Source organism: Salvelinus sp. IW2-2015, linkage group LG33 (genome assembly GCF_002910315.2).
Source record: "Salvelinus sp. IW2-2015 linkage group LG33, ASM291031v2, whole genome shotgun sequence".
Taxonomy (NCBI): domain Eukaryota; kingdom Metazoa; phylum Chordata; class Actinopteri; order Salmoniformes; family Salmonidae; genus Salvelinus; species Salvelinus sp. IW2-2015.
The window spans coordinates 12336891-12358810 of record NC_036872.1 but is presented as its reverse complement, the minus strand read 5'-3'; the positions used below and the strand labels follow the sequence as shown (position 1 = coordinate 12358810).

The window sequence follows — 21920 nt, the reverse complement described above, 5'->3', positions numbered from 1 at the left end:
ACATCATGTTTGATCCTGTCACATTAATACAGTCTAATGCTGAGTGATTAACCGATCACTTAGTTTTTTGGGGTTATTAAACAACTAATTGACCGATGTCGGTTCATTTACTTGAATTCCATTTAGTTCATTTTTTTTGTGAGCCCAACATGTGTTTCTCTAGAGTGAAATCAAATCATTCATTAAATAAATCAATTCATGAACTATGTGGGACGATAGGCTGAAGGGAGTTGTTTTCATTAAGCAAATATTAAACCTAGGTCAAAGCAGAAACGGGGATAATTAACTACAATCTCAAACGGATCAGAGAGGAAGAGGCAAAGCAAGAAGTTCCACTCTCGCCAACATATGCCCAAAATAAGCCCAATGTGTTTTGATGGGTTTATTTTGGACCTAAGCTTGTCGCCTGCTTTGGGACAACGACTCCCATTGTTAGGGCAGAGACATGAGCATCTTGTCATTATATACAGATCTCTGGACTGATACACTTTTATGCCTGCTACATTAGGTTAGATACGCACAGACCATATATCCCACATGAGAGAGAAATTATTGAAACCGAAATCGATTTTTTGGGGGATTATTTATTAATAATCGAAACCGAACCGACCTCAAAAAGCACTTATCTCTCAGCACTAATACAGTCACAGATCTGTCATTCAAAACCTGTTACTAATTTCTCCCTTGTTCTCGCATCCCACAATTGTACACTTATGATATCCTCTGTGTTCTTACAGGATTGCTGATAATGAGAGTGTTAATAAGATGTCTTTTCACAACCTGGCCACGGTCTTTGGTCCAACCCTGCTCCGCCCATCTGAGAAAGACAGCAAGATCCCAGCCAATGCCACGCAACCCATCACTATGAATGACAACTGGTCACTGGAGGTTATGTCACAGGTACTGCCAAAATCTGTGGAGAAAATCTGTGGAGACCTGTGTCTTTTGGAACGTCAATGTTGATTTTGTTGCAGAGGTAGATTCAGAGGTATTCATGGAGCCCAAAATTATGTGCTATGGTTCTAATAATCTGTTTCCTTTGCTCTTTCCCGCTTCCCCTTCTGTCTCTGTAGGTACAGGTCCTACTGTATTTCCTTCAGCTTCAGAGCATCCCAACACCGGACAGCAAACGTCAAAGCATCCTCTTCTCCACTGAAGTATAGCGAGAGCATGGACATTTCCATCTGTGAAAAACTGAGGGAGGAAGAAGTGGACAAAAGTATGCCTTCCATGGTAAATTGTTGACTGCTGGAGCTAATGAACACTGGCTGGATTACATGGCACCTACTCTATATGGCCCACCAGAGGGAGTCAACAGCACATTTCAGATTGGATCAAATACAGTACTTTATGATTATGATCATCCTTATCTTGCTGACCTTAAAACTGTCTTACACCAAGCACAAAAAGCCATTTAATATGGTCAAAGACCAGACCATTCCTTTATTTGATTTTTAATTGAAAACCAATTTTTACCAGATGAAGTGATGCAAATTGTCATCTCCATGATCCCTCACATTAAGTGTGCTGAGCACTTACAGATAGGTAAAAGATTTTGACACACTATCTGACAATCAACTCATTTTAGAGGCACTGATGAGCACAATTATCAAAATGGTAAGATGGTTACAGTTCTTATTATGGCATAAGGCCTGTTTCATAAATTGTTGGCACAATTGAGGGTTACAAACTCCAATCTTTTCCCTGCTGAAGCTATTGTAGGAAAATGTGTATTCACCAGGTGTTTATGCGTATGCTCTCTTTATTTAGTAAGGAATGTGAGACTGATCAAACTTATGTAGGTATATTTAACATGCAGGCATGTTGACTTAAATGTGTTTTGGAATACCTTTCTCTTCAAATAACTGCGGTTTCTGAGTTTCTGTTAAAAGATTTCTGGGAGGTTGTCCTTAGTTAAACAGAGGACCTCAACCATATCTCATAATTGTGTTTTTTGTTCATTAGCTTATAGGGACCTGAAAGCTGGATACTGCTAAATCTATGTTGTAAGACCAGCAGAATTAAGTAGTAGGCTTAAATGTTTAAGTACAATTATGACAGTCCTACATTTTCCTTAAGAATTTATATTTTGATCTTATTCAATTAGAGATCATTCATCTGAACACACCACCCTTTTACTGGAGGAATTTAGTTTTTTTTTTCTTTTTCAGATGGGTAAAATCAAAGACTATTCAGTGCTGTCACGTGGAAATTAGACAGGAATAGCACTGATAAGCTTTGGCTCTTTATTCAATTTTAGTGGTAGCCTACCTTGGTAGTGATCCACTAATATCCAAATCTCCTGGGTATGAAAACAAATAATGGGCATTGTGAAGGGCACCATTGTCTTCTGTTGTGTTATTTTGTTTCTAGCTAAATATATAAAGGGTTTACTGTTCTCTGCCTGGTGAGCTGTAACTTTGAAAGCCCTTAAAAATGTATCTGTGCTTGCAAAATGAAAATAATTCCAAATGTTTACAGATATCTGAATTAAGATGTTAAGATATGATACCACATATGAAACTGTTAGACTACAAACAGTCAGTTAGCCTATCAGCAATCACATAATTTACATTTCTTCATGTCAGACAGTTGTAGGTATTATTCCAAGAAAGTCTAATTTATGTAGCTACAATAAAGAGTTGATTCCCATGTGCTTTGTATTTTTTATCTTGATTCTCTGCAATCTGAGAACACAATTTAAGATTATTTAACATGATTATTGAACAAGTGTTGTGTCAGTAGAATAAGATTTTAGTTATTTTCTACACTTCTTATATATATACATGTTCTTTATTAATATAGAGCTGGCCTCTAGATGTAGATGGGCTAGAATGCGCATCCCGATCTTGTGAAAAAAAAAAAAAAAAACATCTATGAAGGATGCGGTCCAAGTCCAGGGCAAGGCTCTGGGAGGCAATAATCAGACTGCTGTTGGCTGCATTGACAACTGAAAAGCATCGTGTCAGATGGACCATATTGGGATAACCTCCAGTATCTGTCTCAACTACAAAGCTGTCTTAAGATGTATTCGCAAACCCTTATTAATTTTCACTCTTCAAGGATCAAATAGAAGAAGCCACGGTATGAATTTTAGCTAGCTGCAGTACGTTAGTAAGTAACGTCGTTATCAATATCAAGCTAAGCTAGGCTAGAAAACTAGCTAGCTACTGTAGTTATGTGAAAATGCATATTTTAGCTAATCATTTCTTAGCGAATGTATTTCTGGAAAAGCTTGCAACTTTAACGTCTTCTGGAACATTCAATTTAGTCGTCTTTTAGGCTAGTTATAGTAGCCAGGCTCAGGTTATAAAAAAAAAAACGTTAGCTGAATAGTTTGACACAGCTAGCTAGCGACGGTAACTAGCTAACTTAGTTAACGTTAGCAGACAACTTCTCATGATTGGCTGGATGGAAATGTTGGCAGCAATCTATTTAGCTACTACTAGATAGTAAGTTATTATTCTATTTAGCTAATGGTAACTAAAAGGGCGAGTGGGGTGACATTCTGTCAACTGGTCATATAGCCAAAGCTCATAGTTAGGTGCCAGAAGATTCCGACCCCACCATTACGCTTGTTTACTCTGAGATGCACTGGTGTCTGAACACAATCATAGTTATATTAAGACACTGGAGCGCGCGCCAGATATAGATCAGAAAATATATCTCAATGCAGGGATGGGATATGCCTTTATCCACACTAATACATTGAGAACGTTTAAATATGGCTAGTTTTCTTAGAAAACTGCCCTTTTTGCCCTCATACTAGCTATCAGTAGCCAACATGGCCATTTTGGAATGGCAGTGTCAGCCAATCAGCTCCTTTGTTGTTCAACGCTAGCATGGGGATGAAAAGGGCAGTTTTCTGGGTATTCTCGATGGAGTAAGGTGGCATATCCTATCCCTGCATATAGCCCCACAGTGGAGGTGTCATAATACCCATAAAACCTAGCGGTCAAACAGGGAAATGGTTCCAATCATTTTTCTACCATTAATTTTTCCCATAGTGGGTTTTAGAAAACATAAAATGTGGGCTTACCATGGCGTGACATTTTGATAACCATATTAAATCTCTCTCGGACAAGGTGATTTATCAATATATTCGGCTCTAGTTACTCTGATTTGAAAATGCTAATAGATGTCATGCAAAACTACCAATCCCTGCAAGCTCCTGCACGCCATCTCTAGCTGACACATTTGATAGCAGGTATTGTGTCAATTTGAAAGAAATTTAGCCATTTTATTCATTACTACATTTAGCTAACATTAGATAGTTAATCCAGAGATTCTTACCTTTGTCTCGATTTGGCAGTTTCGTCCAGATCATGATAGCCACATTAGCAGCTGATTTAGTATTTCATTTTTGGGTGTAAATACAGTCGAATATATTGATAAGTCACCTTGTCCTAGAGAGATTTACACGGTTATCAAAACATCACGCCAGGGCAAGCTTACACAAAACAAAGCCCTTATTTTAAGTGTTTCTAAAATTAATGGTGGAAAAACGATTGGAACCATTTCCCTGTTTGACTGCTAGGTTTTATGCGTATCACACTGTTGTACACTATAGAGGTACGTTTATCCTGTGTAGCCGACCCATATCTTGCGCCGGCTACACAGTGTCTTAATGTAACCATGATTGTGTTCCGACCCCAGTAAACAAGCATAACGGTAGGGTCGTAATCTTCTGGTAAGCTAGCTAGCTATGTCAAATGTCATAGCGGTAATTAACTTGTAGTCCTGATTGTGGTGATGCTTTCCATTGCATGTGCAGCATACCCACGCATATGTACATAGTAAAATCCTAAACATCCCTTGTCTGTCACAGATGTTGAACACAATCGAGTAAGTTTAAGTATAATTGTATGTGGGGTTGGTACTTCAGCTGGCCAAAACTTGAGACAAAAAAATTATAATATTCACGCAGTATACTAACCGAAGTCTTGCAGGTGTTTACATGGTTTTGAGCAAATGCCAGGTGATAGAAAGTTCAACGGCAGTACCGGCACTCTAAAAGTCTGGATATTTTGTCTCAAATTTCGACTAGCCGCACAGACAATCGGCAGAGTAAGTTCACATTTAATTTGATTAAACATTCTGGCTGGTGAAGAAACTTTCCAAGTTTTTGCAGTGCTTTGTTTGACTGTATACCAATAATTGGTATCATAGTCTGATTTATTAGGCAACTTGTCATAGCTATCTAGCTACATTATTTATGTTTGTGATTCCCTGGGCCTGAAGCATGTCACTCTTTTTTACACATGCAACTTAGAGGTCTCTCTAAAGCCCATATAGCTACTTTATTTTGAAAATATGAAACACACACTTCTCATTATACAGTAGAAGAATTCAAAGTGAGCATATATTTCTCCTGACTATTCTTTATTTTCCTGAAAAAGCTGTCCAGTCTGCTCTTCAGTGTCCTGTCCAGGGAATGTGACTTATGCAATAGGAATTCGGCTACTCCTCCTTGTCTCTTGAGTCCTGCCTTTTGGAAAAATGTCCCAAAGTAATAAATCTTCAGTTCTTGGAAATGTTCCTAGAGCTGGAGGTTACCTAAGCACCCGTTTGTGCATGTGTGATTGTGCATAGTCTGATCCTACTTTTTAAAGAAGCCGGCGTTGTTCACCTCACACTGTGATGTCCCCTTAGCTCTGATACAGATTGTCCTAGCCATATGTTTTGTGTTGTATGCACTGCATAGCTCAGTGTTTCTCCATCCTGGTCCTGGGGACCCAAAGGATTGGGAAACACTGGTATATCATAATAAGGTACATGAAGGATGGCTTGGTTGGATCTGTTAGGAGGACTGGGTCTTCGGCTATGATGGATGTTTTAGACCGAAGAGTTCAGAGGTTACACTGTCTGCTCTATCTGAAACACACTGGTGCCTACTTGTCCTCGCACACGTTCATCCTTGTAGGACTTTCTCAGACGCCATCACAGGAAGCAGATGTTATGGAAGGGAAGTAACGCCCACAGTCAAGCACTGAATAAGGAAGAGGAGGGAGTGGCAGTTTACAGTAGGCCTAACTCACTAAGACTCTTGCTCGCTCTCTCTTGCTCCCTTCTTTCCCGCTTTTAATGGTTTTGTTTCATAAGCAACAAGTGGACACTGACTGTGCATAGTTGTCCTCCGGGTCAGCCTTGGATTGAATCCAAGGGTTCCGTGCATCCATTAGCCTGACATTGATGTAATCAAATAGCAGCACTTGCCCAATCATCATGACCAGTGCTGGCTTTAGATCTTGCAGGTCTGTTGCTGAGCGAGAGCTCATCACCCTAGACATCAACCCTTTACCCACCCATGAATGCATAGCTGGGATTGTCGTGTCTTTTCACTTTCTGTAACCCATTTGCACACAGTGCATTTTACATAAGACCAAGGCCTTTATTTCTTCTTCGAGTATGCTGGGATGCATTACTAATATTTTGACTATAAGAAAGCCATTGAAGTATTACTGCACACCTGAACCTGATAGTCTACGGAAGGCATTCTGTCATGTTACTCTATGAATAGACTGAAAGTCTAGGCTATACTCGCAGCCTCTCTCACTCAATCCCATTCATTCATAGCCAAAGAAAAGGGCAGCCTTCCAGGTTGTGTGTTTGGGTGATCTTTGACCCACATCTGAGCTACAGGAAGCTATACCCAGGCTGTGTGTTGAGAGCCCATGTCAGCAGCTGGCAACATGTCCTGCACAATCCAAACAGAGGTCAGCTAGGCTGTGAACACACACACCTGACTGGGGAGTGTAGGCTACAGTAGAACACTCTTCTGTTGCAAGATGTCCCTCTTTCTGTTTTGTTTTACATTAAAGGTGCAACTCTACAGGAACGTTCCAATGCCACATTTTACATTAATATTCCACTGCCAATAAGGGTGTATGTTAGTGTATTGCATTTCATTGTTATTTCAACATTCACTATCTGTTCTGTCTCTTACCCTCTGGCAGTTCAAGAATGTGTACACTACTAGGCATATTTCAATGGGGGTCTGAATACACAAGCACCTTCCAACCACAGGAATCATGGGGCTTCAACACACGCAGCTGAGAGACATTAGGCAGAGTTTACTCCTAACGAGCACAAGCCCTCTGCTGCTCTGCCATAAATGAGAGGCGAGAGAGGACAACTGGGAGAGATCTCATAACTCCAGCAGAGTGCAGAAAGTACCAAACGAACCAGACTGCGTGTTCCCTTTTTTGCACCTCTTTTTGACGAATTGTTTAAAGTTTAAAGTAGAAAGACAAGTGGAAGGGTTTTGGCTGCATATCTGAATTTATTAATATGCCAAACAAAAGAGTTTAGAAAATGTTATCACAGGCACTGATTATTCTATTTAGACAGAAAAGCTCCCTATATAATTTATATTTAGAAAAGAAACAAGTATAATATTTACTCAACTTTGTCTGCTTACTTGATTAAACAATGATGGCCATCCAGGGAGGGCGTTGGTACATCCGCCTGCACCCAGCTTGACAGCAGGCATAAAGAGATCCAGAAAGCCTGCTTGGTTTAATTGTCACATATGCTGTGCGGGATAGTATGGCCAGCAGATTGGGTTACAGATCATAGGAATCGCAGGGGAGAACAGCACCACTAATGTCACTCAGCTGAGGGATATTACTGAGATCTGCCCCTCCCTGTCCCGTCTCGTCTCCAGCAGTATAGAATTTAAACTATGCCTAGTTTAGAACCATAGTCTGGCCGAGCCCTTTGGAAAGCCATTACTCTGCAAATTGGTTTATTTTTAGGCTCTCTTGCTATTATGATTTACTCTTGTGATTTATTGCACAATTTATTCCTTGTAGACAAAAAGTAAAAATGTATTGTATTCAACAAATATAATATTTCTTCTTGGTATGTCCTAAAAGTTACAAAAAAAGACTGCCTCATTTGTCCTATAACGCTGTTTTATAGCCTCTGCTGTCATAGATAAAACCCCAAATACTTTCCCTACCGTGGTCATCTGGACAGCAAGGCAAGTTGTCCATGCACCTGGGTGAGACACGTGAACTAATACACATGGATTGTGTATTACATCTTTATTAGTGACAGTAGGAACTTCTGGGCAGAGAACAACCCCAGTTGAACCCTAACCAGCCTATGGTTAGGGTTCATCTGGTAAAGCTGATGACAGTCAGGAAATCTGACACTGGGATGAAGAGAGATGAAGTCAAATGAGCATGTAGTTGAAGTGAGTCCTTCCATTGATATGTTGTCCTTTCTCCCTGTGTGTATCCAGATTGAGGTGTAAATGTATGGGCATCAGAGAGCCCAGTATGAAGAAGACAGGCAGGCCGGTGGTGAGTAAGGCTCAGAGTGGAGAGAGGGGGAAGACTGAAGGCGCTGCTACAGGAATCACAGGCAAGGCTGCAGCCAAGACCACCACAACGGCACCTCTGTTAAAGGTACACTTCTATCCCTCTACACGTCTTGTCACTAAGCCAAGTACACTTCTATCAAATTCAAAATGATATACAATGGCCTACTTTGCCAACACCCATTTGTACATGTTTATCATGGTACCGAACAATCCTATGTTATTATTCTGCCTGCTGGCTGGATTAGTGGGCATTAAAGTAATTGTTTTCATGTGATTTGTTCTCCAGGTTAAAAGCAATGATGATCTGCTAGCAGCAATGACAGGGGGCACTCCAGCTATGAACAGCACTGTGACCAAGAACAAGAGGACTGCCTCCACAGGGACCAGCAGTGGTAACCCAGACAGTAAACCAAAGACTAGCTCAGGTAAATCTGTTTATATATTTATATTAGCTGACTTGCCTCTAATGACCTATGCTATTTTCATCGTACTTATTATTACTCTGCTTTTCATGATTGCTGCGTTCTGTCTCTCTTTACAAGGTTCTTCAGCCAAACGTGTGACGTCCTCTACCTCCAAGGAGCCCAACTCGTCAAGGGACCGTCTGCGAACATCCAGAACATCGGCTAGTAAAAAGCAGTCATCGTCAGGGGCGGGGCAGGAGGATGTGGCCCAGGGAAAGCGCTCTCGCACCCAGCAGCTGGCAGAGTCGGAGGGCCGCATGAACAAGTCTAAATCAGACAGCCAGATCAGTGTCAAGGTGGCCCTGGAGGCCAAGGTGAAAGACCTGCTGGGTTTGGCCAAGAGCAAAGACTTGGAGATCCTGCACCTGCGCAGCGAGCTGAGGGACATGAGGGCCCAGCTGGGCCTGGGAGGGGAGGAGGTTCCCCCAGAGGAGGGAGGAGGAGGGGAGGAGGAGAAGCCCCAGGAGAGGGAGGTGTCAGCCATCACAGCAGCGGATGTGGAGTCCACACTGCTTCTCCTGCAGGAGCAGAACCATGCCATTCGTGAGGAGCTGAACCTGTTGAAGAGTGAGAACCGCATGCTGAAGGACCGGCTCAACGCGCTGGGCTTCTCCCTGGAGCAGAGGCTGGATGGCTCTGACAAGTTCTTCAGCTACCCCTCCCTAAGCCCAGACCTGGCAGTCAGCAGCGGGCACAGTGATGGCGGGGGCACTGGTACCCTCACCTCCTCTGTGGAAGGCTCTGCCCCGGGCTCCCTGGAGGACCTGCTGACGGCCCAGCAGCACAGTGGTTCAGTGGACAACCTGGACAGTGAGTCCAGCGAGGTCTACCAGGGCGTCACCTCCAGCGATGATGCCCTGGACGCACCCTCCGGAGCCTCGTCCTCCTCCGAGTCGGAGAGCGTGCCCAGGCGAGAGCGCTCACGCCGGGGCAGCAGCGGCAACGCCAGCGAGGTGTCTGTGGCCTGCCTGACGGAGCGCATTCACCAGATGGAGGAGAACCAGCACAGCACGGCCGAGGAGCTGCAGGCCACACTACAGGAGCTTGCTGACCTGCAGCAGATCACCCAGGAGCTGAACGGAGAGAACGAGAGGCTAGGGGAAGAGAAGGTAATCCTCATGGACTCCCTGTGCCAGCAGAGCGACAAGCTGGAGCACTACGGCCGGCAGATTGAATACTTCCGCTCTCTGCTGGACGACCACCACTTGTCCTACGTCCTGGAGGAGGACATCAAAAGCGGCCGCTACATGGAGCTGGAGCAGCGCTACGTGGACCTGGCCGACAACGCCCGTTTCGAGAGGGAGCAGCTGCTGGGAGTGCAGCAGCACCTCAGCAACACGCTGAAGATGGCGGAGCAGGACAACACTGAGGCCCAGGAGGTAATTGGGGCTTTGAAGGAAAGAAACCACCACATGGAGCACATCATGGAGTCTGAGAGGCAGGACCGGGGTGCCATGGTGGCAGCGCTGGAGGAGTATAAGGCAGCGGTAAGCTGTGACCAGGTAGAGCTGAGCCGCTGCAGGGCCCAGCTGGACCAGGAGAGGCAAAAGGTGGCTGAGCTCTACTCCATCCACAACTCTGGAGACAAAAGTGACATCTGCCAGCTGCTGGAGGGGGTTCGGCTGGACAAGGAGGCGGCGGAGGGCAGGGCTGCCAAACTACAGGAGGAGCTGAGCCACGCCCGCACTGATGTCACCAGACTGCAGGACACCCTCAGTAAGGTGAGTCCACCACGCACACACCATCCTACAGAGGTAGTACATTTGATCCCTGATCCCACCCTTTTGATAGTTTGCCCATGTTCACCATCAAAGTTGCGAGACTGCTTCTGTCTCCTGTATTGAACTTGTGAAAAGTTCACGAAAGTCCACTTTCCTCCGTACCACCTTGAAAGCTTTTCATAGAAATGCATGTGTCTGCTTTATATGTACCCTCACCACTGAAAAGAAGAATGAGCATTCATTTGGGCCATTTAGTTTATGAATGAGATAATGATTAATTCCCCTGGTGGTGTGTGCAGCTGGATCGGGAGTACCGGGACATCCAGGAGCAGGAGCAGAAGCAAATGGCAGAGCAGAAGCGTGGGCTGGAGAAGCAGCGCGGGGAGCTGCAGGAGAAGGAGACTGAGATCGGGGACATGAAGGAGACCATCTTTGAGCTAGAGGACGAGGTGGAGCAGCACCGAGCTGTAAAACTCCACGACAACCTCATCATCACAGACCTAGAGAGTGAGTGGGCTATGGCCAAGGGGGAAAACATGTCACAGCATCATAGATCTATGCCAGGATCAAGTCCAGGATTTTTAGGGCACTTTTTGAGGCACTGTGCTTTTACGGGTAATTCCAACATTGTCCACTAATGTTGCTGCAGGCAGGAATCGTAGGAAATGTTTTGTAATTAACATAAGCTGTCTGCAATCAATCCATCCATCCATGTCTGGCTGTGCGTGTGTGTTTGACGGGGGAGATCTTAATCGCACAAAACCTATTATTTGGGGGAATACTATTTGTCGATCAGTGATTCTACAGCTCACTTACTAAATTGGGAAGTTTCACGCTAAAGTTGACATTTATACTTGATGAGAGAATGTGCTCACCTCCCCGCAAACTTTAAGCTTCGATCACACCGACAGCGTCGTTGCATTTTGGTACACCAGAATTACATTCATTTCCAAGGAAACGCTGCGTTTGCCTTGCAGCATTGCGTTGCAGAGGCATTGCGTTCGGTGTGGTGTGGTGCATACGTTGGATTTATTGACCGTATGCGTCAAACTGTACGTGTAGACGGCTTGACAGAAATGGTAGCAGAAGGTGAATGTCTAACTTTTGTTGCATACATATCTAGATGATGCTGCGTACTGTTTTGCGCAGTGATGCTGTCTGTGTGTTTGAAGCATTAGAACATGCGTACGCACATCTACTACTGGTCGAAATACTGTATTGCAAGCTGGCAAGTAAGTATTTTTTGCAACAAAAAAAACAGGAAAACATTAACAAGATTGCAGTCGTTAGAGTGAAAATATGTGTTTTTATTTTTAGATTCTAAAATAATTAGACAACGGGAATCTTTTTCTGTATTTTCATAACCGTTTTAGAATAAATTGGTTCATATTCCCAAAGTAGCCATACAACAAATGACCATGCTCATCTCTCATGGGCCTATTAAATAGATAGACTATATGTATCATATTTAGGTAGGAGGAAAATTCAATGCAAAAACATTGTTGAATTCAAAAGTTCTGCTGACAGGTCCACAACAATTTGCCATGGCTTTCTCCTGTAGAAACTGGCAGTCCTTTGCCAGATACAGCATACATTTGTGCAAAATTGAAATATTCTGCCAACACAGTAAAACTTATATTTTACATAAGCCAGTAGCTTATGTGAACTATTTAACAGTATGAGCAGGCTACAGTATTGCGTGACATATCCAATTGAATCTCAGAACCTATACCAAGGCAGGACATGGAAACCCATAATCAGTGTTGGGGAGGCTACTCTGAAAATATAGTTTACCAAGCTACCATTACTTCACACTTGAGGAAGTTAAGCTAAACTAAAGCTACCTTTAAAAAATATAGTTTACTTAACTAATGTTACTTAAAAAAATTAGTTCACGACATCAAAACTACTAAAATTATCATATGTAAATCTGAGATGTCGTAGATGACAAATTGCAAGAACAGATCACTCTGTAGTCAGGTCATTTTATTCTATTAATCACAAAAACAACGTTTTAAGTGAGTTAGGCAGGTCTGATGCTGAAAAAAAAGAAAATGATTGCCCATTTTACCCATATTTTATTTTTGTAAAGAGTCGTGTGTAGTTCCAGTAGTTAGCTACACCACTACATGGCTTAAACGTTATTAACTACTGTTAACACTACCTGATTGGAATTTAGTTCCACTACCACCAAGCTACTGCAAAATGTAGTTAAATTACTAGTAGAACTACATGTAGTTTACTACTCTCCAACACTGACAATAATCTATTGATAAACTAAATATTGAACAACAACGTGTATTTTGCATAGAAATGTGGGCTGTAGCATTTAGCCTAATTGTTTTGAATATGCAATCAATCTTTCAGAATTTGCAGACAGGCACTCATATAGGCAGCATAGCATGCATGTTTAGTTTGAAAAAGTCACTGCAAAATATCCAAACATTCTGCCCACACCTCTACAGAAATATGATCTAAATTGCCATTTCTCTTTCTTATAAAAACTACGTTGACCTAATTCCAATAGTTTCAAATTATTCAGCAAATAAAGGGTTTTATTGTCACCATAAAAGGTGAATGGAGCCAGTTTTCCAGGTGGAGTTTTAATGCTCGTTCACGGGCGCACAGTTTTTTTAACGACAGGTCTGATTTGTAACGGGAAACATTTGGATACTATGGTGTGCGCCAAGTTTATAAATCTCTATATTCTTGTACGTGCGCAGACTTTTCAGACATTTTGGGTGAAATTTATGCAACGGTTATAAATAAAGCCCCTGGCTCTACACATAAGACATAACACTGGAACCCCACTGTGCATTTTCCACCTTTGGCCAGTGCCACATGGTGGCTGTGTAGAGCTGTGTCAGGCTTCTTGCAGCCAGAGGAAAGTGTGAACAGTACAGTAGGAGTGTGCCGAGTACTCGGACAAAACAAGTATTGTAATGGATATGGAGAATTTTCCAAATACGATTATGACGAGTATATATTTTTTAATTATCTGTGATCTGTAAAAGTTATTTTCAGCTGCCAGCACGCATCTCTCTTTCACTCGAAACAGTGTGAAGCACTGTGTGCGCCAAACAACTATTGACTAGTATTTCTGTCTGTAAAGAAACTTGCTTAGTTTCGGTTGAGCCTCCTAGAACGATTGGATTAGAACAAGTTGCTCTCTGTCTGCTCTCATTTCATTTTACATTTGAATCATTTAGCAGACGCTCTTATTCAGAGCCACTTACAGAGAGTATACATTTTCGTACTAGTCCCCCTTGGGAACCAAGAACCCACAACCCTGGCTTTGCGGGACCACATTTCTCCAGGCAGACACACGCAGATGTTTTCACATAATGTCTGTTGTGATCCAAGCCCATGGTTCTTGCAATTATTATTTGTTCTTTCCCAGGCATGTTTACCGATCATAAATAAATGAAAGTACAAATGTAGATAGTTTCTTTTGATTGTACAAATGTTGTGGCATAAGTGTTGGGGGAGAAGTTTTGCTCCTCTCAAAAGTGAAACAATATATGGGGCAAGTGAATTAGCCTACCTTCATCTAAATCTGTGTCTGGAATAAATACAGGCAGTAGTAGCCAGCCATGCGTTGGGCTATTTATTAGCCTATTTAGTTGATAATTGAATAGGACTAAGTAAAGAACTTTGTTGATTTGTATGTTCATAAGTCACTCAGTATTCATACCCCTTGATTTATTCCACATTTTGTTGCATTACATCCTGAATTCAAAATGAATTCAATAAATGTTTCTCACCCATCTACCCACAATACCCCTTAATGACAAAGTGGGAACATGTTTTTAGAAATTTTAACAAATGTATTGAAAATGAAATAGAAATATCAAATTTACATAAGAGTCAATACATGTTAGAATCACCTTTGGCAGCGATAACAGCTGCGAGTCTTTCTGAGTAAGTCTCTAAGAGGTTTGCACACCTGGATTGTACAATATTTGCACTTTATTCTTTAAAAAATTCATCACGCTCTGTCAAGTTGGTTGATGACCATTTCTAGACAGCCATTTTCAAGTCTTGCCATAGATTTGCAAAACTATTTTAAGTCAACTTCAACTAGGCCACTCAGGAACATTCAATGTCATCTTGGACAGCAACTCGTGTTTTAGGTTATTGTCCTGCTGAATGGTGAATTTGTCTCCCAGTGTCTGTTGGGAAGCAGACTGAACCAGGTTTTCCTCTAGGATTTTGCCTGGGTTTAGCGCTATTCCGTTTCTTTTTATTCTAAAAAACTTCCAAGTCTTGCCCAATGACAAGCATACCCATAACATGATGCAGCCACCACCATGCCTGAAAATATGAAGAATGGTACTCAGTGATGTGTTGTGTTGGATTTGCCCCAAACATAATGCTTTATATTCAGGACATGGTCATGTCTTTGCCAATTTTTTTGCAGTTTTACTTTAGTGGCTTATTGCAAACAGGATGCATGTTTTTTAAATATTTGTATTCTGTACAGGCTTCCTTATTTTCACTCTGTCATTTAGGTTAGTATTGTGGATAGTATTGTGGAGTAACTACAATGTTGTTGATCCATCCTCAGTTTTCTGCTATCACAGCCGTTAAACTATGTAACTGTTTTTAAGTCACCATTGGCCTCAGGGTGAAATCCCTGAGTGGTTTTCTTCCTCTTCGGCAACTGAGTTAGGATGGATGCCTGTATCTCTTTTAGTGACTGGGTGTATTGATACACCACCCAAAGTGTAATTAATAACTTCACCATGCTCAAATGGATATTCAATGTCTGCTTTTTTATTTTTAACCATCTACCTATAGGTGCCCTTCTTTGCGAGGCATTGGAAAACCTCCCTGATCTTTGTGGTTGACTCTGTTTGAAATCCACTGTTCGTTTGAGGGACCTTACAATTATCTGTATGTGTGGGGTACAGAGATGAGGTAGTCATTCAAAAATCATTTTAAACACTATTTCACACATAGTTCATGCAACTTAGTATGTGCCTTGTTAAGCGCATTTTTACTCTTGAATTTATTTAGGCATGTGAATACTTTCTGAAGACACTGTATGAACTTGTTATTTAACAGAAAATAACATAACTCTGATACGCTTGGTAGATAAAGTCAATCATGTTTTGCCTTTTAGACTACATGACGTGTAGCTATATTGCTATTGGCATCAGTGGCATTCAAGTTTACTTCATAGACTGAATTACACAATAATTAACCCTAACCTCTAGTTTCATAAGTTGGTGCTGCTAAGGTCAGTGTCTCTATCAGCTCTTGAATTGTTTGAAAGCAGATTCTCTTCCTGCGCTGCGTGTGAATATATCCTGTGGCCCGTTCACATGAACTCAGCCATGTCTGCTTCCCCCCTCAGACTCTGTAAAAAAACTGCAGGACCAGAAGCGTGACATGGAGCGGGAGATTAAGATTCTGCACCGGAGGCTGAGGGTGAGTGGGCCAGTGGACAGGGCCATCTGAGGACCAGAGGTCACTGACATGGTCAAGCACAGCAGCACTATGGTTTGGTTTGGGCCATGTTCATTACAACTGGAATCCACTCGAAAGCAATATGATGATATTTGCTTACACACATTTTCTTATTAGCTTTATCATTCCCGGCTCAGTGGTCAAAATTATGTTGCTGTGTGTGTTTCTCTCTGTGTATGTGCGCGCGCGTGTGTTTGTCTGTTCAGGAAGAGTCGGCAGAGTGGCGTCAGTTCCAGGCTGATCTGCAGACGGCCGTGGTCATCGCTAATGACATCAAGTCGGAAGCACAGGAGGAGATTGGGGATATGCGGCACCGTCTCCGCGAGGCCCAGGAGAAGAACGAGAAGCTTGGCAAGGAGCTGGACGAAGTCAAGAACCGCAAGTAAGAGACACTGAGAAACACGCTGTGCTTAATTCCAAGTGTCATGTGGCCGACGCCAGCTGTCTTGTGATCATGTCGGAGAGATGTACAGTACCAGTCAAAAGTTTGGACACACCTACTCATTCTATGATTTTTCTTTATTTTTGCTATTTTCCACATTGTAGAATAATAGTGAAGACATCAAAACTATAAAATAACATGTATGGAATCATGTAGTACCAAAAAAAAGACAGCTTTGCACACTCTTGGCATTCCCTCAACCAGCTTCATGAGGTAGTCACCTGGAATGCATTTCAATTAACAGGTGTGCCTTGTTAAAAGTTAATTTATGGAATTTCTTTCCTTAATGCGTTTGAGCCAATCAGTTGTGTTGTGACAAGCTAGGAGTGGTATACAGGAAGATAGCCCTATTTGGTAAAAGACCAAGTCCATATTATGGCAAAAACAGCTCAAATAAGCAAAGAGAAGTGACAGTCCAGCATTTAAGACATGAAGGTCAGTCAATCTGGAAAATGTCAAAACGTTGAACGTTTCTTCAAGTGCAGTCGCAAAAACCATCAAGCGCTATGATGAAACTAGCTCGCATGAGGACCGCCACAGGAAAGGAGACCTCTGCTGCAGAGGATAAGTTCATTAGAGTTAACTGCACCTCAGATTGCAGCCCAAATAAATGCTTCACAGAGTTCAAGTAACAGACTCATCTCAAAATCAACTGTTCAGAGGAGACTGCGTGAATCAGGCCTTCATGGTTGAGTTGCTGCAAAGAAACCACTACTAAAGGACCCCAATAAGAAAAAGAGACTTGCTTGGGCCAAGAAACACGAGGAATGGACATTAGACCTGTGGAAATCTGTCAAAATGTGAGATTTTTGGTTCCATCCGCTGTGTCTTTGTGAGACGGTGAATAGGTGATCTCTGCATTTGTGGTTCCCATTGTGAAGCATGGAGGAGGAGGTGTGATGGTGTGGGGGTGCTTTGCTGGTGACACTGTCAGGGATTTTATTAGAATTCAAGGCACACTAACCCAGCTTGACTACCACAGCATTCTGCAGCGATACGCCATCCCATCTGGTTTGCGCTTAATGGGACTATTATTTGTTTGTCAACAGGACAATGACCCAAAACACACCTCCAGGCTGTGTAAGGGCTATTTGACCAAGAAGGAGAGTGATGGTGCTGCATCAGATGACCTAGCCTCCATAATCACCCGACCTCAACCCAATTGAGATGGTTTGGGATGAGTTGGACCGCAGAGTGAAGGAAAAGCAGCTAACAAGTACTCAGCATATCTGGGAACTCCTTCAAGACTGTTGGAAAAGCATTCCTTGTGAAGCTGGTTGAGAGAATGCCAAGAGTGTGCAAAGCTGTCGTCAAGGCAAATGGTGGCTACTTAGAAGAATCTCAAATCTAAAATATATTTTGATTTGTTGAACACTTTTGCTTACTACATGATTCCATATGCATTATTTCATATTTTTTTATGTCTTCACTATTATTCTACAATGTAGAAAATAGTAAAAATAAAGAAAAACACTTGAATGAGTAGGTGTGTCCAAACTTTTGACTGGTACTGTATGTGTTCAGGGTTGGGTTAACAGTGATTGCCACATTGATGAAGCTGGATGTGGTGGTCTGTATTTGCATCCACATGAAATGGGTGAGGTGGGACCTGATGTGCCTTGATATGTATTGAGTGTGTTGGTGTTTGTCTCCTTAGGCAGGATGAGGAGAGGGGCAGGGTGTATAACTACATGAATGCAGTGGAGAGGGATCTGGCTGTACTGAGGCAGGGCATGGGCCTGAGCCGTCGCTCCTCTACCTCCTCTGAGCCCTCTCCCACCGTCAAAACCCTCATCAAGAGCTTTGACAATGCCTCCTCACAAGGTACCCCAACCTGCGAGTGTAAGATATGGACCACTTCTTTGTACTTTTATTCTCATTTCACCTGTATATTCCTAGTAATAAGTATAGCAGTAACACTGCTACTAATACAATGTAGTAGTATTACTGTGGGATGTGACTGATTTCTGTTCACAACAGGCCCAGTGCCCACGGCCGCTGCCCCTGCTGCTCCGACAGCACCTGCTGCCACATTACCACGCACTCCCCTGAGCCCCAGCCCCATGAAGACGCCTCCTGCAGCCGCCATCTCACCCATACAGGTATGCCACCTGGAACCCATTCCAGTGTGTTTGTTTGCATGGCAAGCTCTAAGTGTAGGCATCAGGTCAAGCACACAATAAAAACCTGGCTTACACTAGACCAGTCATTCACACATAGCTGCAGTGCATTCGGAAAGTATTCAGACCCCTTCACTTTTTACAGCCTTATTCTAAAATGGATTAAATAGTTTTATCCCATCATCAATCTACACACAATACCCCATAATGACAAAGCGAAAACAGTTATAAAAAAAATTATAATAACTTATTTACACAAGTATTCAGACCCTTTGCTATGAGACTCGAAATTGAGCTCAGGTGCATCATGTTTCCATTGATCATCCTTGAGATGTTTCTACAACTTGATTGGAAAGGCATAAACCTGTCTATATAAGGTCCCACAGTTGATAGTGCATGTCAGAGCAAAAACCAAGTCGAAAGGAATTGTCTGTAGAGCTCTGAGACAGGATTGTGTCGAGGCACAGATCTGCGGAAGGGTACCAAAATATGTCTGCAGCATTGAAGATCCCCAAGAACACAGTGGCCTCCATCATTCTTAAATGGAAGAAGTTTAGAACCACCAAGACTCTTCTTAGAGCTTGTCGCCCGGCCAAACTGAGCAATCGGGGGAGGAGGGCCTTGGTCAGGGAGGTGACCAAGAACCCGATGGTCACTCTGACAGAGTTCCTCTGCGGCGATGGGAGAACATTCCAGAAGAACAGCCATCTCTGCAGCACCCCACCAATCAGTCCTTTATGGTAGAGTGGCCAGACGGAAGCCACTCTTCAGTAAAAGGCACATGACAGCCAGTTTGGAGTTTTCCAAAAGGTATCTAAAGGACTCTCAGACCATGAGAAACAAGATTCTCTGGTCTGATGATACCAAGATTGCCCGAATGCCAAGTGTCACATCTGGAGGTAACCTGGCACCATCCCTACGGTGAAGCATGGGGGTGGCAGCATCAAGCTGTGGGGATGTTTTTCAGCGACAGGGATTGGGAGACTAGTCAGGATTGAGGGAAAGATGAATGGAGCAAAGTACAGAGAGATCCTTGATGAAAACCTGCTCAGGACCTCAGACTGAGGGGAAGGTTCACCTTCCGACAGGACAACAACCCTAAGCACACACCAAGACAACACAGGAGTGGCTTTAGGACAAGTCTCTGAATGTTCTTGAGTGGCCCGGACTTGATCCCGATTAAACATCTCTGGAGAGACCTGAAAATAGCTGTGCAGCGACACTCCCTATCCAAGTTTGAGAGGATCTGCAGAGAAGAATGGGAGAAACTCCAAGATTGTAGTTTCATACCCAAGAAGACTTGAGGCTGTAATCGCTGCTTATGTAAATGTGATATTTCAGTTTTTTGTTTCTAAGAAATTTGCAAAAATGTATAAAAAACAGTTTTTGCTTTGTCATTATGGGGTATTTTGTGTAGATTGATGAGGAAAAAAACAAGAATTGAATCCATTTTAGAATAAGGCTGTAACGTAAGAAAATGTGGAAAAGGTCAAGGGGTCTGAAAACTTTCCAAATGCCCTGTATTTATCAAGGTCTAGATCAAATGATGTGTTTTAGAACTGCCAGAGCAGTATGGCAAGGAATTGTTGTCTGTGCTGACTAGGTCAGGGAGCGGTGCAGTAGTGAAAGAGTTATTGTGACCATCGGGTCAAGAGCTGTTCTATATTCACAATGTTTATAGACCTCTAATACTCCACAAATATCACTTCCTCGTCTTCCTCTGGCACTTTGTCACAGTTGACAGTCCCAGGGCTTGCCTCATACACAGACCATGAGAGATTGAGTTGTTTGAGAATATGTCCCATAGCTCTAATTCCGTTACCTCACTTTCCCTTAATTTACATTTTGGTAATTTAGCAGACGCTCTTATCCATAGTGACTTAGTCAGTGCATCCAAATTATCCATATGACCCAAAGATTCTTTCTCATGTTTTAAACTCTCACACGTTTTTTCAAACATGGCAGCTGTTTGCCTCTAACACATTTTTCTTGAACCTGCAATGTAGTGTTGTCACGATAACAGAATCTTGACTTATATACTGATGCCAGGTTTAGTATCACGATACTCGATACCAGGGGGGGGAAAATAAATCGTATTAGCCAATGTCGTAGAGTGGCACTTGATCCAGACAGATCTTTTAAGTTAAATATCATTACATTTGAAATGTTCTATTTAAATTTTAAAAAACAATTATGTAAGCATTAATGAATCAATTGTATAATCATACAATCAATTTGACTTCGTTTTTTACCAATCTAACTAGATAACAACATAATGGTAATCATTTATTTGAATGTTACATCTAGTCTATTGATAATCTGGGTAAATCAAGATGTAGCCTAGGCCTATTTACTATACAGGTGAATACATATTCAATAGGACTGTGTGCATGCATTGAGTTATTGATCTTATTTTGGCTGATTTCATGTGGCTACAGGTTAAAAACAATCTGTTTCCCTTCCATTTGGGACTTATTTTATTGTACTGATCAACAACATTTGCATAGAAGAAGCAGTATCTTCTTATATAAGTGTGCGCTGTCTCTTTAACGCCCATGACGTAAGCATTTCACTGTTAGTCTACACTTGTTGTTTACGAAATATATGACAAATAAAATGTGATTTGATTCACACAAACACTCAGTTCGAGGCTCGAGCAAAGATGATCTTGGTCGAATACCAAATGGACCCCTAAACCCTACACCCTATGTACTCGTGGAGATCTGAAAGGATTTGACCGGTGTAAGCAATATGGTAATAGTTCCACCTAGGCTAGGTGGAAATTTCACTATATTACTTATACCAATCAAATCCTCTCAGATCTCCACGAGTGAATAGGGTGTTCGATTTGGGGGTCCATTTGGGATTGGGCGTGGTAGATTAAGTGAATGAATAAAGTTTTTGGTGACAATCAGCTTTAAAATCAGCAATATTTTTCCTTATGGTGTTGCATATTATCATATTAGTAATAGTGTAGTGAATTGATGTTAGCTTCAGCTGTAAGCTAGTAAGGAAAGTTAACCTACAAAGCTGGACGTTACGGGTGCAAATTATTGTATGGGACAATATACAAACGTTTTTGAGAAAGATATAATTTGTAAAATACAATTTCACTAAATGTATTTATTGGTTTCTTTTCATTTTGATAAGGGATGAAAATGCAATGAATTTAAGATTATTTGTTGTAAAAAGTAGTCGTTAGATTTGGGGTGGGGTGAGGTTGCGAGAAATCTTGGAGAAACAATGGGGTCCCCAGAAATTCTGTCCAAAAAAATGGTGCCCCTGCTGAAAACGTTTGAATACCACTGCCTTAGAGTATAAGGACAAATTCAGTCTTTCCATGTAATACTGTGGACAGAGGGGCAAATCTGA

General features: G+C 42.1%; 2 protein-coding genes across 6 annotated transcripts in view; both read left to right on the top strand.

Moving 5' to 3' along the window:
• Nucleotides 1-2652, top strand: part of bcr (BCR activator of RhoGEF and GTPase) — a 45777-nt gene extending 43125 nt beyond the window's left edge. For all 3 annotated transcript variants that reach the window (XM_023978753.2, XM_023978752.2, XM_023978754.2), the window contains 2 exons: nucleotides 738-900; nucleotides 1074-2652. In XM_023978753.2, the coding sequence (XP_023834521.1) occupies nucleotides 738-900; nucleotides 1074-1163 (253 nt within the window). In that variant the 3' untranslated portion in view covers nucleotides 1164-2652. The remainder of the gene's footprint in view (nucleotides 1-737; nucleotides 901-1073) is intronic.
• Nucleotides 2653-2867: 215 nt separating this feature from the next.
• Nucleotides 2868-21920, top strand: part of specc1la (sperm antigen with calponin homology and coiled-coil domains 1-like a) — a 30277-nt gene continuing 11224 nt past the window's right edge. The window contains exons 1-9 of one of the 3 annotated variants that reach the window (XM_023978526.2): nucleotides 2868-3084; nucleotides 8249-8414; nucleotides 8616-8754; nucleotides 8872-10514; nucleotides 10814-11021; nucleotides 15874-15947; nucleotides 16193-16368; nucleotides 18086-18252; nucleotides 18409-18530. In XM_023978526.2, coding sequence (XP_023834294.1) covers nucleotides 8265-8414; nucleotides 8616-8754; nucleotides 8872-10514; nucleotides 10814-11021; nucleotides 15874-15947; nucleotides 16193-16368; nucleotides 18086-18252; nucleotides 18409-18530 — 2679 coding nt within the window. In that variant the 5' untranslated portion in view covers nucleotides 2868-3084; nucleotides 8249-8264. Of the gene's footprint in view, nucleotides 3115-8248; nucleotides 8415-8615; nucleotides 8755-8871; nucleotides 10515-10813; nucleotides 11022-15873; nucleotides 15948-16192; nucleotides 16369-18085; nucleotides 18271-18408; nucleotides 18531-21920 lie in introns of all 3 variants that reach the window. The other 2 variants (XM_023978525.2, XM_023978524.2) reach the window with 2 other exon arrangements.